Source organism: Vipera berus, assembly GCF_964194415.1.
Source record: "Vipera berus genome assembly, chromosome: 3".
Classification (NCBI taxonomy): domain Eukaryota; kingdom Metazoa; phylum Chordata; class Lepidosauria; order Squamata; family Viperidae; genus Vipera; species Vipera berus.
This window is the reverse complement of record NC_138204.1, coordinates 167,278,216-167,294,558: the sequence shown is the minus strand read 5'-3', so window position 1 is coordinate 167,294,558 and position 16,343 is coordinate 167,278,216. Positions and strand designations below refer to the sequence as shown.

Genomic DNA, 16,343 nt, shown 5'->3' with positions numbered 1-16,343 from the left:
AGCAAAACTGAAAAGATTATAAAAAAAACTTTGGACTTAAAAGAAAACTTTAAATGGTAGGGGCAACATCTTGTTGCTAAACCTTATACTTCAACTTGTTTTTGCTTAAAAGAGACTTGGCCAGTAGCCCAGACAATAGGTAAGATTTATGTAACCTTGAGATATCAGCTGTGAGAAGCTCGGCTGTGTTACATATTCAGTGACAATTTTGTTTTTGCACTGTATAGCTTTTAGCCTAATACACTACTAAGTAAATATGGATGAAGATCAGGAGCAGATTCTCTTTATGCTGAAAGCAATTCATCAAACTATTCTTACAGCCACTGAGGAAACAAGAGGTTGCAGAAAAGAACAAGAAGTCAGCCCAGATACACGAACTCAAGCTTTGGTTACAACTAAAAATTTAGCTATACAGAATATAACAGAAAAAGTAGAACAATTAAAAATCATGACAGAAGATTCAGTTGATCAACAAACACAGTCAATGGAAAATCCAGAAAAGTGACTGATAATATGGAAAAAGGAAAAGACTACAAAAATCAGAAGGAACCTAAGGATCAGGAAGAACAGGCTGAAGAGAAATAAACAGTTCAGGACAACTACATCGAGATGGAAAAATAGAGTGATGATTTGTTAATCCTCTCAAAAATATGGCAACCCAATGGTTTTTTCTACGTCAAACAATATATATAACAATACAGGGAGATTTGTCTGATGACTCAAAGCATGGACATGGAAGACGATTTGGCAAAGAAAGAAAGCTAGAATAAGACTGAAGAAAATTGGGGTTTTGACTCACTCATGAGAATTAAAATAGAATATACTCAAATAGATAAGATGCGTACTTGGAATATTAGATATTATTATGAGTTGAGATAAAGAAAACTTTGGTTATTTAAAACTTAGAAGTATAAATATTAACAGTTAAATTTGAACATTGATTTGCTTATAAAGGTGAAATGTAAAGGTAATTAAGATATATATAAGCTAAAAACCTATTGATGAATGTAACAAACATGTTTTTACTTAGCGGTAATAATAAAAATTATTAGCTTAAATATGAGATAGTAGATATAAAGAGAAAAAAGAGAGGAAGTATTAAATGTTGAAATAAGAGAAATTTGGGTTACTAAATTTAAGATATTTGGAAATTACCAGAAAATAAGAATATTATATTGTATTATTAATTAGTTGATGTAGATGGTGAGAATTCAAATAGATGTGTATCCTGAACATTACATCTTGTGATGAATTGTGATAAAGGGAATTGGGGTTATTTAAAATTTGGAAATTATAAACATCAAACATTAAATTTAAATATTAATGGAAAATTTAAAAAATGGGAAAAACCAGAACATTGTCTAAAAAGATTGAATGTTAAAACAACTAGATATGTATAAACTAAAAATTATTGATAAATGTAAGAAAGTTATTTTTTATTTAATTGATATAATAAGAATTGTATTAATTTAAATATGAGACAGTAAATACTAAGGGGAAAAGAGAGGAAACATTTAATGTAATAGTTTTGAGATCTGTACTAAAGATATTTGTATGTTATTGAGTTATTGACCAACCCAGCCACCACGTTGCTTTTCAAATATTTAAGTGAAAAACTAGAAAATCAGTAAAATTTTCTTAAAAGGTAAAAAGGACTATAAAATGACAGAAACATTTGGAAAGAAAATATATTGAAGAACTGACTCCACTGGAAACTGATGTATGACAGGCTGTCAGATAAGTAATCTCCAAGTACTAATAAAATACCAATTGAATTTCTGGGGGAGAAAAGCCATTAAAGTGTCAACAGCTATGTCCAAAAACACAGAAGACAGCCAGTGTGGTGGAGTGGTTATGTGATTGGCCTATGGTAGCAACCTAGAGGCCTCTTAGACATGTAAGCTGCAAGAGTGACTTTGGACCAATCTCTCTGCCCTGCCAACCTCACAGGGTTGTTGTTGTTGTGGGGAAAGGGAAGAGGAAAAAAGAGGATTAGGTGCATTCATCACGTTGAGCTGACCATAAATATCTCTGGTAAAAAAAGAACGCGTGATGCCGAAAACATAACAGATTGATGAGCGTGCTTCTGCTATACATCTGGACGTCTTACCGTAGTTTCTGGTGTATAAGACTACTTTTTAACCCATGAAAATCTTCTCAAAAGTCAGGGGTCGTCTTATACCGGGTGCTGAAAATTTAGGGACAGGGCTGGCTGGAAAACCTGGAGCGGATCTACCATTTAGTCTGCGCAGGGAAAGCAGGACCAATTGGAGAAGAAGCTGCAGTCTGTGATTTTTTACAGGCTGGGGTCTGGGCGTCTTTCTAAAGTTGAAGAGCAGCTGTAGTATATCCCAACTTGAAAGGCAGGTGGGGAAGGCAGCAGCCAGAGCAGCGGCTTAGCTATAAGGACACATTTGACTCAGGAACTGGGCGGGATGGCTGGAAAACCTGGAGCGGATCTCCCATTTGGTCTTTTTTTAAAAAAAATCCCATTTATATCCTGCCCTTCTCCGAAGACTCAGGGTGGCTTACAATTTAAAGCACAAATCAATGTGCTTAGCAATAGTCTTCATTCTGTGTATATGCCTGTTTATTAGGGCTTTCACCCCCCCCCCAAGCAGCATTATTACAAAGTCAGCTTATTGCCCCCAACAATCTGGTCCTCATTTTACCTACCTTGGAAGTATGGAAAGCTGAGTCAACCTTGAGCCTGGTAGGATGCGAACCTGCACTAATTGCAGGCAGCTGGTTTTACGTAAGGCTCTGCGCAGGGAAAGCTTTAGAGTGAATTAGGAAAAGTGAAAAAGTGAATTAGGAAAATAGGGAACGGTTGCTGGAATTGGGTATGTGTAGTTTAACGAAGAGAAGGGTGAGGGGTGACATGATAGCAGTGACCCAATATCTCAGGGGCTGCCACAAAGCAGAGGGAGCCAAGCTATTCTCCAAAGTACCTGAAAGCAGGACAAGAAGCAATGGATGGAAACTAGTCAAGGAGAGAAGCAACCTAGAACTAAGGAGAAACTTCCTGACAGTTAGAACAATTAACCAGTGGAACAACCTGCCTCCAGAAGTGGTGAATGCTCCAACACTGGAAGTTTTTAAGAAGAGACTGGACAGCCATTTGTCTGAAATGGTATAGGGTTTCCTGCCTTAGCAGGGGGTTGGACTAGATGACCTCCAAGGTCCCCTCCAACTTCTTCTTCTTCTTCTTCTTCTAGTTTAATCCACTTGCACTGTTTTATGTTTACGTTTGATGACAAACAGCCTTATGTTTATGTGACAGTTTTCCTACTAAGCACCTGCATGTCATAAGCATTTGAATTAAAATTACCATATTAAAATCAAATCTGATGTTTTTTAATTTTTATTTGGTGTGCGTTGGAAGAGGGGTAGTCTTATATGGCGAGTATAGCCCAAACCCTATAATTTAACAGGAAATGTAGGGGGTCGTCCTATACGCCGGAAAATACGGTATATCTTAACTTTACCAACAGGCTGAAAAATAGCTTTTATCCGTGGGCTGTTAGGCTTTTAAATGGGACATAATCTTATGCAGAATTGACTTGGGAGGCGTGTGGTATAGTTGGTTCACATAGTGTGGTGGGATGGAGGGTTTGTTGTCACTGTGTGTTGGGGAAAGAGAGGGGGGGGGGAAGCTCAGCTAATCTCAATGTACACATGTTGTACTTTGACAATAAAGGTTTATTATTATTATTATTATTATTATTATTATTATTATTATTATTATTATTATTATTATTATTATTATTAAAAAAATGACTCCTCATATTGTGCTTACAATACTTATAGCCATTTTGTGGGGCATCCCTTGGATCAAGTTTCCCATATCCCCCCAAAAACAGCAAACAGCCGAGGGAACCTCCTAGAATCGGAGGAAGATCTCTCAAAAGCGGGAAAGCTCGAAATCCCCCAAGAGGAGCTTCCCACTCCGTTCAATTAAAGCTGCGCTCCCTTCCCCCTTCCCCATCCTAGGGAATGCGACTTGAAACACGTCAGCTTGACCCGCGCGAACTTCCAGACGTCATCAGCGCCCTTCCCTCTACGGCTGAACAGGAAAAGAGTTTCAATTCCCTTACAAGGTCATCAGGCGCACTCGCGCATGCGCCCCCAAGTTCTCCTTCCCACTTTAGCCACACCCCGTCTCCTGGAATGCGGTGAGCGGACCGGACTGTACCAAAACAATAATAAAAAACGGAGGGAAGTGTTGGACCAACCGCTCCTTTGCTATTGGATTTTTGGGTTCCAGCACGCATCTAAACTTTAGAAGAAAATAAAATCTTCAGTTAATGTCTGTCTTACCAGCAACAGGCTATGTGTTTTCACTTGACTGCACCGTCTAATTCTATTTTGCTCCCCGACCTCCTCCTCCCGGGCGACAATAGTTTCCCCCGCCGTTGCGCTCTCCGGAAGTGCCGGGGCTGTTCGTTTCCTTGCTTTGAACGGCCGCTCGTCTGTTACCGCGATCCATCGGCGCCGAATTTCTTCCTTTAGAATCGAGGTGAGAGAAACCGGGAATAGTTTGGCTGAAGGGCCGACTCGTTTGCAAGAGGGAGCTAGAATAAAGGATGCGAAGGCTGCCGTTTCCCGTGTGATTCTCTTCCCCCCCGCCCTTCCCGTTTTCCCGTTGTGGTGTGAAGTTCGGCTTCGGTTACTTTTGAGCGGAGAGCAGGAAAGGCTGGGCAGGTCTCGTTGGCCGGAATCGGAGGTTGCCTTCTCTTGGCAGCGAGTCCGGACGGGGTGCGGCTGGCATGGCGGTGGCGGCTGGAGAAGGGCGTTGAGTCGAACAGGAAAGGGGAGGTTGAACGGTCGCCGTGCGTGTCCGGCAATCGCGCCGGCCCCGGCCGATCTCCTGATCCTGCAAAACCTCGGCCGGTCTCCGGTCTTGGCGGGTTGTCCGGCAGAGGCGTCGTCGTTGTTTACCTGGCCTTGGTCAAAGAGGGAGGCGGGTTGAAGCTGTTTCTGAATGCTTTGAAGAGCCTGACTAGTCTTCGCTGGATGCGTTGAGACAAGCGTCCCCATCATCCGCAGCAGACAAAAGCGTTCCTTTCCCTCTTTTGTTTCCTGGCTTCTAGTCTTACACGGCTCAGCATTATCGTTCCCATCACACTCAATAAGCTTTTGTCTGCTGCGGATGATAGGGACGGTTGTCCCAGTGCATCCAGCGAAGACCAGTCATCAGGCTCTTCAAAGAGTTACGAAGGCTGCTCTGCATTTCGCAATTTGATGTTGCAAGGAAAACGAATCAATCTGGAGAATAGAAGTTTATAGGATAATTTCCTGAACCAAATACTTTAAGAGAGCTTTGACTGCCCCCAGAAAGCAGATTGGGTGCTGCTGCTGTTCTGCCTGACCATATTTCCCAACAAATGGTATTATGTAGTTGGTGGTTTCCTCTAACGTCTTGCTATGAGATTATGCAGATTTTTCTTTCCTATCAAAAAACCACATCTCTGCTTTGGTAGATCTGTCAAATGCATCCAAAAGGCCTGATTCACAGGCCTTTTAGATGCATGTTTCAGTTTAATTTACTCAAGCTATCATCAGAAATCCATAGTGTAGTATAAGTATAGTATGCGGATTCAGCCAAACCATTGCATTTCAGAAAACTTAAAAAACCCGTCAATGAGGTACAGAACCCACAATATCAGAGGAGATCCACATTAAATTACAGATAATCCTTGGTTAATGATTGTCCTGTTTAATGACCATTCAACTTATGATGGTGCTGAAAAAGTAAGTTTATGACCTTCAAACATAAGATGGTCACAGCATCCATGTGATTACAATTTGGGTGCTTGGCAACCTGTGTGAATTTATTTAACACTCATAGCATCCTGTGATCACATGATCACCATTTGCAACTGGGCAGCTGGCTTCTGGCAAGCACAATCAGTGGGGAAACTGCGGGAAGTTGTAAGTTGTGGTCATATAACATTGCGCTTAATGATCTCAGCAAAACTGAAATAAGTTGGGCAACATCATGTAATGTTTTACTTAATTACTGTATTCTTTGTATTTTGGCCATACAGGTCCTTGACTTACGTCCATAATTGAGCCCAAAATTTCTGTTGCTAAATGAAACAGTTGACTGAGTTTTTCCCCATTTTATGACCTTGCCACATTTGCTAAGTAAACCATTGCAGTTGTTAAGCTAGTAACATGGTTGTTAAGTGTATCTGGCTTCCCCATTGACTTTGCTTTCAGAAGGTTGCAAAAGGTGATCATGTGACTGTGGGACACTGCAGCCGCCGTAAATATGAGTCAGTTGCCAAGTGTCTGGATTTTGATCACATGAACGTGGGGATGCAACAACAGTATTAAGTGTGAAAAATGGACATAAGTCACTTTTTTCAAGGTTGTTGTAACTTCAAATGGTCACTGTACAAACTGTTGTAAGTAGAGGACTACCTGCACAGCTACTTTTATGAAAGATGTTTCTCTGATCTATTCTTTTAAGGAATGAATATTCAATAACACTTGAGAATTTGATTTGTTCCAAAATGAAGACCTAAAATATGATTTTTGTATTCGAATTTGGAATATGTGCTTCTCTCTTCAATTACTGTGCAATATGAGGAGCAGATACATCTTTCCTACTCATTATGAACATACCTGCGTAGTATTTTCATGAAAACAAAATAAGCTCAGAATAATTATAAAACTGATTTGTATTAGAATTCATAGACTTTAGTACAAGATGTTTATCATTTCCATGTGAAAATAACTGGAAAAAAAATAAGTCTGGAAAACCTTGGACTCTGAAAACGTGCTGATAGTGGTGAGGAATTTGAAATATTTTCCCAGCCCCTTTTAGTTCATTCTGCTTAGCACATTCCAAAGGAAGCCATGTTAAAGAAGATTTGCACTGTGCTTGTTTCCAGTTATAGTATTGATTGCTATGGCAAACCCAATTCTAAAACCAAAACTTTTTAAAAATGGTTTCTAACAAAATAGGCTATTTTTGTATTCCGAGTCATAATCTCAAATTCAGTATAGTGAATGTGTAATCTGGAGAGACAGTAGATGGTTTCCTGCCCCCCTCACTCTGGAAAACAAAGTTTGAAGTGAATAAAGATTGGGCTTTGGGTTTTGTTTTGTGCTATCATGCAGCACATTTTTAGGCGAATGTTCAACAATGAAATCTAATGGCAAATCAACTTAATGTTCATAAATTTACCTAAACTCAGAAGTTCTTATGTTTTAAGGATGCAAGGTAGAACAGGACTTGCGTGAAATAAAATGTTGTGAATATCTGTCCAAAGTCAGTGCTTCTCACTCCTGTGCCACCGCTTTGAAAAAGGAAGCTTTTCTGATGGTCACTTAGAAATGCTTTTTATAAAGTTGCAAACTGAACAAATTGTAAACACCCAAGTCAGTTATAATTCAGAATAAAAGGTAATGAGTGTAAACGTCTTTTATATTTTGGCAATCAGGTGCAGTTTACATTTTATTATATTTTGATAGGAGTAATAAATATTACTCTGTCTTTTCTGTTTAATTGCAAGACCAATGTAACTGAGATACATCATCTCCTACACTATATGGTGCTATTAGCAGATCTTGGGAGTCCCAGAGTTCAAACCTTTTTTTAATTTTTTTTTTACTTAAGATTTAAGTGTACCCAATAGGCTTAAAATACTGGTTGTTTTCAAGCAGGAGAAATCAGAAAACCATGTGGTAGAAATAGTATCATTTGATTATAAATCAGATTTTGGTGCTTTTGGCTCCAGGTTGCTGAAAGATGCTGTTCTCTCATAAGAGAAAGGTAACAGTGCTGTCCTTGGAATCTTGGGTTTCTCAGAAACACAAAAATAATTTTAAAAGGAAAAGTTGAGGGGAAAAGGATATCACTAAAAGAGGCCAGTGAGGACTGAGCATGCTCATTTGGTATAAGCTGGACTGATTAATGTAGGGGTCCCCATCCCAGGTCCATGGAGCGGCGCCGTGGGATGTAGGCAGCATGCAAAACCATGCCCTCTGCCATCCACAGACAACACCTTTCTCCACAGAACCAGTCCCTGGTGCCCAAATAATAATATTATTAATAATAATAAATAATAATAATAGTAATAATAATAATAATAGTAATAATTTGTATACCGCCCTTCTCCCGAAGGACTCAGGGTGGTGAACAGGGCAAACATATAAAAATACAAAACTACAAATATTAAAAAAGATTAAACAAAGTGCCCAAAACTAACAACAATAAGTTAAAATGCACTAAAACAATATTAAAATCCAAACCCATCACCCATCAGGCCAGGCTGGCTTGTTCGAACAAGTAGGTCTTCAGATCGCGTCGGAAGGAGCGAAGGTCGGGCGCCATCCGGAGCTCAACCGGCAAACGGTTCCACAAATCCGGCGCGTCCGCAGAGAAGGACCTCCCCCTGGGGGCCACCAGACGACATTCTCTGATCAGTGGCACCCTGAGGAGGCCCTCTGTGGGAGCGCACAGGGCGGAGGGAAGTTGATCCCAGCAGCAGGTGATCCCTAAGGTACGCTGGACCCATGCTATGTAGGGTTGGGGACTGCTCTATTAGAGGGAAAAATGTGATGACTGATGAATGTAATGGACGCTTTAGAATCCTGAATAGTACACTGCATTGCATTTAGCTTCTAGAAGTCTGATAATTTAAAATTGATTAAAGTATTTGATTTATAAGTGGGGTTCTCCCCTCCCTCAGCTATATTAATAGATTAATATAAATCTTACAACTTTGATTTAGTGCTTAAGGCACCAAGCTAGAAAGCAGGAGACCGTGAGTTCCTCCTTAGCCATGAAAGCCAGATAGATGATGACTTTGGGCTAGTTACTCTTCAGGCCAACTCTCTTCACGGAGTTGATGATCTGGGGAAAGTAGGAAGAAAAAGATGTGTTAGATATTTTTGCGGCCTTGAGTTATTTGTAAAAAAAGGTCGGATACAAATAAATAAAAATAAATATGTTTTACTGCATTCTTAGTTCTAAAGTATTTATGTTTGAGTTTCAGTTGCTTTAATCAGAACAGACAAAAAGGCTCATAAATTTCCCAAAAGAAACATGTTCCTTAAGATTGTATATAAAAAAGTAGAAATGTTTATTTTTGTCTTCTGCCAGTTCTAATTTTAATTAATTAATATAGTCGCAATCATTATAAGATATTTGGAAGTCAGGATCCTCTGAAAATGGAGTCGTTCCCCCCCCACCCGCTGACGAATAGCTGATTTTTGCTGCCAAAGCTGGTTCTTCAGCAGCATGCTGCCCAGATTTTAATGGGAGCAACTAGGATCAACCCTGGATGACTCTTGGATGACAGCAATTATTTACCTGTGATGAGGAATTTTAATGGTTGCAGTTCACAGTAAGAACGGGTCAGAGAGTCGGTTTTCCATCTTTTCCTATCACTTATTCAGATTTTTAAGCGTAGCTTTGTTGTAACATCACTTTTTGAAATTGTTTTCTTTTGCTTCCGACTTACATTTTAAATGCTAAACATCTGATTGAATGCTGAACTATTCTTTACCACTTTGCTAAATTATAAATGTGATTTTTTAAAAATATTTTTACTATTTTTTGGAATAACAAAATACTTTTGCTTTTGTCACATAGAAGTTGATGGGGTGAAGATTTCTTCTTTTATAGTGAAAGCAATCTGATGTACACTGGACTCTTGCAGTAAAGAATTTGTATTTTACCAGTTTTTATAAGAACTTTGCTGTTCTACTGAACTTTATTTCTGAATATTTCTCTGGTCCTTTTTTTAAAAAAAGAGACAGGAACTTTTTTCCTTTGTCTCTTCTATTCATTCTGTATGGTGGGAAAAAATATCTCAGTCCTTTCTGCTGTTAGCCATTGGTGGAAAAGACTTTCCTTAAGAGGAAATGCCTATGTTCTTAGACTACATTAAAGATGAAAATAACAAAAACCTTCTTGAAAGCCTTCAAAGGAAGAATGCTTTTTAACCTACAAAAATGTAGATAATAGGTTTAATGAAGCAACAACAGTTATAAATCAAAGAGGACACTCAGATACAGGCAAAAGCAGAATCAGATTTGCAACCAGATGGATTGGAAATTAATTTGTTGCTGACAGGGTTATGGGGAGAAAGAACTTGGTTGGAATCTTAAGTTTGGTGAAGAAGGCTGAAAGGGCCATTAATTCAGTGATGGTGGATCAGTAAAGAATTGGACTTTCTTAAGAAAATTTATGGATTTTTGAAAAACATATGCTGTGGAAATATTTACAACAGAGATCTGACTTTTTGGGAAATGAAATGCAATTATATGGAAAAACCCTAGTTATAATTTTAAGGAAAAGTTTTATTATAAAGAATCAATCAAGGATATTTGATCCTGGACAAACCAGAGACAATGACTGTAGTGCAGAGGTGTCAAATGCCGGCCCGCAGCCCAGACTCATCATCGGGAAACCACATCCACCCGATTGCTGGCAATGGCGAAAAAACTCTGATACGTTGCACAGCATCACATGATATCGAGAGTTTGACATGTCTGCTGTAGTGGATAAGACTAAAATCAAAGCTGTTGTCAACCTTCTACAGGATAAATACAATGATAGATTGTTAATAGAGGGTTAAATTAGTTTTTGCTGTTGGGCTTATCTGTTAACTGCTTTTTTTTTACAGTAATGGAAGGTCAAATTGCTTGGGTAAATAGAGCCATAGAAGCTTATATATTGTAGCTGTGTTCTGCAAAGGGGGGGAAACTTAATGTTGAAATATATTTATCAGTATTCAATTAGGGTAGACAATACTGTATATGTGTATTTTTAATGCAGTTTTTTGGTTTGATTGGTTGTTCTTTGTCCTGTTTAGTTTTGTTCTTTTCTAGTTTATATTTTAAAATTATGAATAAAAAATAAAAATTAAAAAATATTTGTAAGTTGTAAATTCCCAAGTTTAAATTTATCTTAATTATGGTAACCAGACTTTATGTTTACATTTATGTTGAAAAAGAATTTTAAATGATTTTCCAGAGTACTGTTTGCACAAGTAGTCCTCAACTTGCCATCACAATTAAGCCCAAAATTTCTGTTGCTAAGCAAGGCAGTTGTTGAGTGAGTTTTGCCCCATTTTATGACTTTTTTGCCACAGTAATTAAGTGAATCACAGCAGTTTTAAGTGAATCGTGCAGTTGTTAAGTAAATCTGGCTTCCCTCATTGACCTTGCTCATCAGAAGCCAGCTGGGAAGGTTACAAATGGTGATCACATGATCCTGGGACAATGCAACTATCATAAATACATGCCAGTTGCCAAGCGCCTGAATTTTGATCATGTGACCATGGGGATGCTGCAACAGTGGTAAGTTTGAGAATGCCATAAGTCACTTTTTTCAGTGCCATTGTAGCTTCAAATGGTTGTAAGTTGAGGACAATTTGTAGTTTGGTTATTTGTGATAGTTTTAAATATTTTTTAAACTTTTGAATGTTTTTCCCCCCGAATTTGAAGGTAGAGTGATTATCCAAAGATTGGAGTTTAGTATGTGATCCAATTTCTAATGTCAGTTCTTGTAATAAAGTCCATTGCAGATATTTTTAAATTATTTTTTTCACATTGGTTTTTCTCAGCTATTGGGACATTTATTTAGGAAACTTGATCAACAATTTTTCATATATTCAGCATATATGTATGATGCTGAATAAATAATATTTTAGCTAAAATGTAGTAGTCTCTAGGATAATTGCAGCAGTAGTTGTATACAATTATACCTGGAAAGTTTTTACATCTAACTGTGGAAAATTATATTTTTAATTCTAGTAACTTTGATTTAGATCATTTAACATCTGAAAGAAAGTTGACGCTTCCATGGAAGATTCCAAATATTATGCTTGTTGGCTATTCTAGCTATGGGGTAATGAATGTTTGTTGAGTGACTTGTACATGGGCTTATTTTAGTCGACAGTAATTTGTGTTCTTATATGTCAGGGGACTGTTGTAATAGATGGAACACAAGTTTAAAATTGTGAAGTTAATCAGCGGATGATATCAGGCTTACCTATTTATAGATCTTCCCTTTCAATATAACCAGCAGCAGCATCTTTCCCTGCTGTCTGAAAGTTTGGACTAAACTATTGGGCTGTAATCTATTTTGAATTATGGTAAGGTTTTACTCTAGTATATAAATTAAAATAAAATTCAGATACTTGATTTCGAAAAGCGTTTTAATTTTTAAATACCTAGTTGCTAATTCAGTTAGAAATTCAGCACTGTTTGGTTCAACAGCAAAGAAATCAAAACATATTTTTGTGGGCAATTGAAAACGGATTTATCTTCATTTATCAGGTTGTTCCATTGAAAGGTTTGCATTCCCAGATCTATACAGTTGTGCGCTACCAGGTCTGATACATACGCCCCTTCCTATTTTCTCTCTAAAGTGTAAATAAAACGAGAATGTTATAGGATATGAACTTTTGTGAATTTCAGGAGTAACAGGTTATTTAAATTTCATTTTTCTGTATTTGAATACAGCATGCTGGCTTTTTCTTCACGCTATCTGTTGCTATTTTTGTTTTTCCCAAGGATGCTTTACAGTGAAGATTTCTCTGTTTAGAACAAATTGTAACTGTGGTGATGATGAATTGTTAAACTAAACAGCCTTGAAGATAGATTGTGGCTTCCTTTCTATACTGTCCCTTATTTCAATGATTTTCTTTCTTCCTAGAATCTAGCCACCAACATGTCAAGCAAAAGAGCAAAGACAAAGACCACTAAGAAGCGCCCTCAGCGGGCTACGTCCAATGTATTTGCTATGTTTGATCAGTCACAGATTCAAGAATTTAAAGAGGCATTCAACATGATTGATCAAAACAGAGATGGTTTTATTGACAAAGAAGATCTGCATGATATGCTTGCTTCACTTGGTAATCACTTTTTTCTATTTTATGTCAGCTATGTTTCTTCTAGCTAATTTTCGCGCCAGATAAAAGTGCAAGGAATTTTTATTTAACACTTTAGCGTTGTGTCTTAAAATATAACCCTCCGACTGTTCATATTGCTCAGTTTTAAATGTCAATTGATGATTGTAGGGAAAAATCCAACTGATGAATATCTAGATGCCATGATGAATGAGGCTCCAGGACCCATAAACTTCACTATGTTTCTCACAATGTTTGGCGAAAAATTAAATGGTACTGATCCAGAAGATGTAATCAGGAACGCCTTTGCATGTTTTGATGAAGAAGCAACAGGTAAGAAGCTATAGAGTATCACAAGTAATTTCATAGCTTTTGATTTTGATTATATAATCTCGGTTAGTTATATGTAAAATTATATACCAGTTCGAGGCAAAGGAATGAAACACCATCCAAACGCCATGGCAAAATAGTTGCCTGAAAAGCAAGGCTGTGTGACATTTAATTTTTAAAACTGCAAAAATTAGGGATATTTTCTGCAAAGGAATTTGGCTTATATTGGGTTTATTATTAACATTCGAACTGGGATCCGATCCCTGGCCTATTGCTTTCTCATCCAGTCAGAACTGGAAATTTCTGATCCTTTCTTCTTTGACTTATTTATCTATTCGATAACAATACCACAGCATTATTCACATTTTACTTCATTATTTCCAGTAGCCTGGGTCATTTGCTGAAATAGTTTTACTTAAGATCCTAGTCATAACTTTAATTTGGTAACAGCCATAATTGACAAAATTGAAGTCTCTGAGACTTCATACTTCTACTCATGCAAATAGTATTTTTGAATCCATAAATTTTATTTAAAGTGGAAAAAATTTCAATTATTTAGTACCGTGTTTCCCCCAAAATACGACCTAGGATAAAATAAAACTTAGCTTATTTCGGGGGGTTCGGGCTAATATAAGCCCTACCCCAAAATTAAGCCCTACTTAACCCCACCCACTCTGTCCCACCGTAGTTTTTTTGGCAGGCTGGATCATGTGCCTCTCCCTGCCTCACTTGATGCCGATGCCACCGCTGCATGTTCAATTTTGCGGCTCAGCTAAATTGTTGCAGCAGGCCGCAGTTCCCATCAGCTTCAGGAAGCCTGGGGGATGGAAACCTTAGGCCAGGCTCCTCACAGCTAAGGCAATCCGGCTTGCCTGGGGTTAGGTTGACCTTCCCCCCAAAAAAACTTTTTTTGTTTACATGCACGTGGCGGTGGATCGTGAAGGAGAAATGGCACAGGTAAGGAAAGAAATGCAATTCCCTGGGGAAGTGAGGGCATCTGGGCAGTGGTGTGGCAAGCTCTCCAGCTCCACTGGGAAGGGGCAGCTGGCATTTGTGCTGATGGCAGGATGCCCACCTGCTTCACCACTGTCCCTCCCCAAGCCTCTGGCACTCCACCTGCCAGTTTGTTCGGCGTGGCTGTCCCCACCTCAGCGCCCTTTATGCCGCCGCCCAGCACGGCTGTCCCAGGCTGCAAAGCCTGGTCTGGCATGGGAAGGGCACATGCCTTACCTGCCCCGGTACCATGCCTGGTCCGCCATCACGCTCTTACCCCATGCTTCACCGCATGCACAGGCCCTGCTCCACCCCTGTGCACTTATGGCCTACTGGTACCGGCAAAAAGTAAGCCCTCCCTGAAAGTAAATCCTAGTGCTTACTTGACTGGGTTTACTTTCGAGGAAATAAGGTAGTAACTGTATTTGCTAAATAACTACAAACGTTTTATTTGTACATGCAATTAATTATTTGCTAAAGTATAAATAACTGCTGAATTAGTAGAATTTTAAAAGCTTTTAATAAAGCCCTTTGATTAATTTTGCATTTTTAATTTTAATTACATTATACTAAAACTTCTTGTATTAAAATTCTCTCTTGAAATCTTTTCATATTTCTAGGTTTTATTCAAGAAGACTACTTGAGAGAATTGTTGACAACAATGGGAGACAGGTTTACAGATGAAGAAGTTGATGAGCTGTTCAGAGAGGCCCCAATTGATAAAAAGGGCAATTTCAATTACATTGAGTTCACACGCATCCTGAAACATGGAGCAAAAGACAAAGATGACTAAAACAGAACTCTTGCCTCTGCATTGCTCTTTAGATCTCATGGTTATCTTCAATGGGGATTTTTCCTGGTAGAACCTGTTGCATGCAGCTAGCTTTAAAGCTTTTACCTATCTTGATGTATTTATCTCTACAAGGCCATTCTGGCACATCTTGCACCTGTGTAATAAGGCCAGCAATGGAAATTGTAATTTTGGGGAATTTGGAGGATAAGACCAATGAGTTTGAAGGCCCAGGAAAAATATTCTCTGTTTTTCTGGTTTAGCTGGATTTTTACATTTTGTAATAATGCCATTTTGAAATAAGATTGCTATATCAATAAAATACCTCAAATGCTAGATTGCGAAGTATAAGATTTTTTTTAAGAGTTGACAGTCCAAATTTCATGATTTCTTTCAAGAAAATAGGAAAATGATCTTACGAAACACTAATATCACTATATCACTATTTTATATAGATTCATCTGTATGTAATTTTAATTTTATTCAGGGTAAACATACCCTGCACATATATTTTCTGAGTAGATTGGCCTAGGGCAGGGGTAGGCAACCTCTGCTCTTTTATGACTCATGGACTTCAACTCCCAGAATTCCTGAGTCAACATGACTCAGGAATTCTGGGAGCTGAAGTCCATGAGTCATAAAAGAGCCGAGGTTGCCTACCCCTGGCCTAGGGAACCATGGCATTACTACTACCATGGATCTCGTTTTTTTACCTACCCTTGTTAAATTCATTATTCTTAAGAAACTTTTATTTTTTGACATTGGTGAGAATTTATGGATCATGGTATTCTGGATTCATAAACATAATATAGTTTTTCTCAGTGTGTCACTGTACAATAGAGTCAGAAAAAATGAACTAGGAGTTTAGGAAAGCATAATGCTTTGATTTCTTCCCTAGCTAGTTATCACTGCTTCTATTACACGGATGTTTTTTTCCCCCTTTCCTTTCCTGTATGAGCAATAGCTCCTCTAAGCTTCTGCTTCTAAGAATTTTGGTGTGTGCTGTTGTCCAGCCAGAAATGGAGAAGCATTGCTATCCATCCTGTTTTGTAACCTGCTTTAGAGTGCTGTTCCTATCAGAAAAATGCACACAAAAGTAATTTCCATTTTTTCTAAGGACTGTATCCATTTCAGTGGATACAGTCCTTAGAACCTGCAACTCTGTGCAACCTTTTAGTAACCACGCTTGGTATTGTTGGCTAGAAATCACAACACCTCAAATAATGTAAGTTTATTGACAACTCGAAAGAAAGTACAATTGAAAATATGTGGTAAACTGGTTTTCATTTCTCATACTTGCCCCGCCTAAGAAATAATGGTTTTTGGACTAGTGGAGTAGGAATGAGAAGACCTAA

The 16,343-nt window shown here is 38.3% G+C and overlaps 1 protein-coding gene across 2 annotated transcripts; it reads left to right on the top strand.

Annotated features, from left to right (window-relative positions):
* The first annotated feature begins 4,391 nt into the window (after positions 1-4,391).
* On the top strand, positions 4,392-15,324 carry MYL12B (myosin light chain 12B). Of its 2 annotated transcripts, none has more exons than XM_081324673.1 (4): positions 4,392-4,519; positions 12,683-12,881; positions 13,047-13,208; positions 14,819-15,324. In XM_081324673.1, exons 2-4 carry the CDS (start codon positions 12,698-12,700, stop codon positions 14,989-14,991), a joined length of 519 nt encoding a protein of 172 aa, XP_081180799.1. In that variant the 5' UTR covers positions 4,392-4,519; positions 12,683-12,697; the 3' UTR covers positions 14,992-15,324. The 2 variants fall into 2 exon arrangements, with proteins under 2 accessions (XP_081180799.1, XP_081180798.1); XM_081324672.1 differs by lacking the exon at positions 4,392-4,519 and adding an exon at positions 11,981-12,119.
* The last annotated feature ends 1,019 nt before the right edge of the window (positions 15,325-16,343 follow it).

What these genes read in the sequence shown, in the direction of transcription:
- MYL12B (XM_081324672.1), top strand. An exon ending in TGATATGCTTGCTTCACTTG is followed by an intron (nt 12,882 to 13,046) that starts GTAATCACTTTT and finishes TGATGATTGTAG; the next exon opens with GGAAAAATCCAACTGATGAA. An exon ending in TTTTGATGAAGAAGCAACAG is followed by an intron (nt 13,209 to 14,818) that starts GTAAGAAGCTAT and finishes TCATATTTCTAG; the next exon opens with GTTTTATTCAAGAAGACTAC.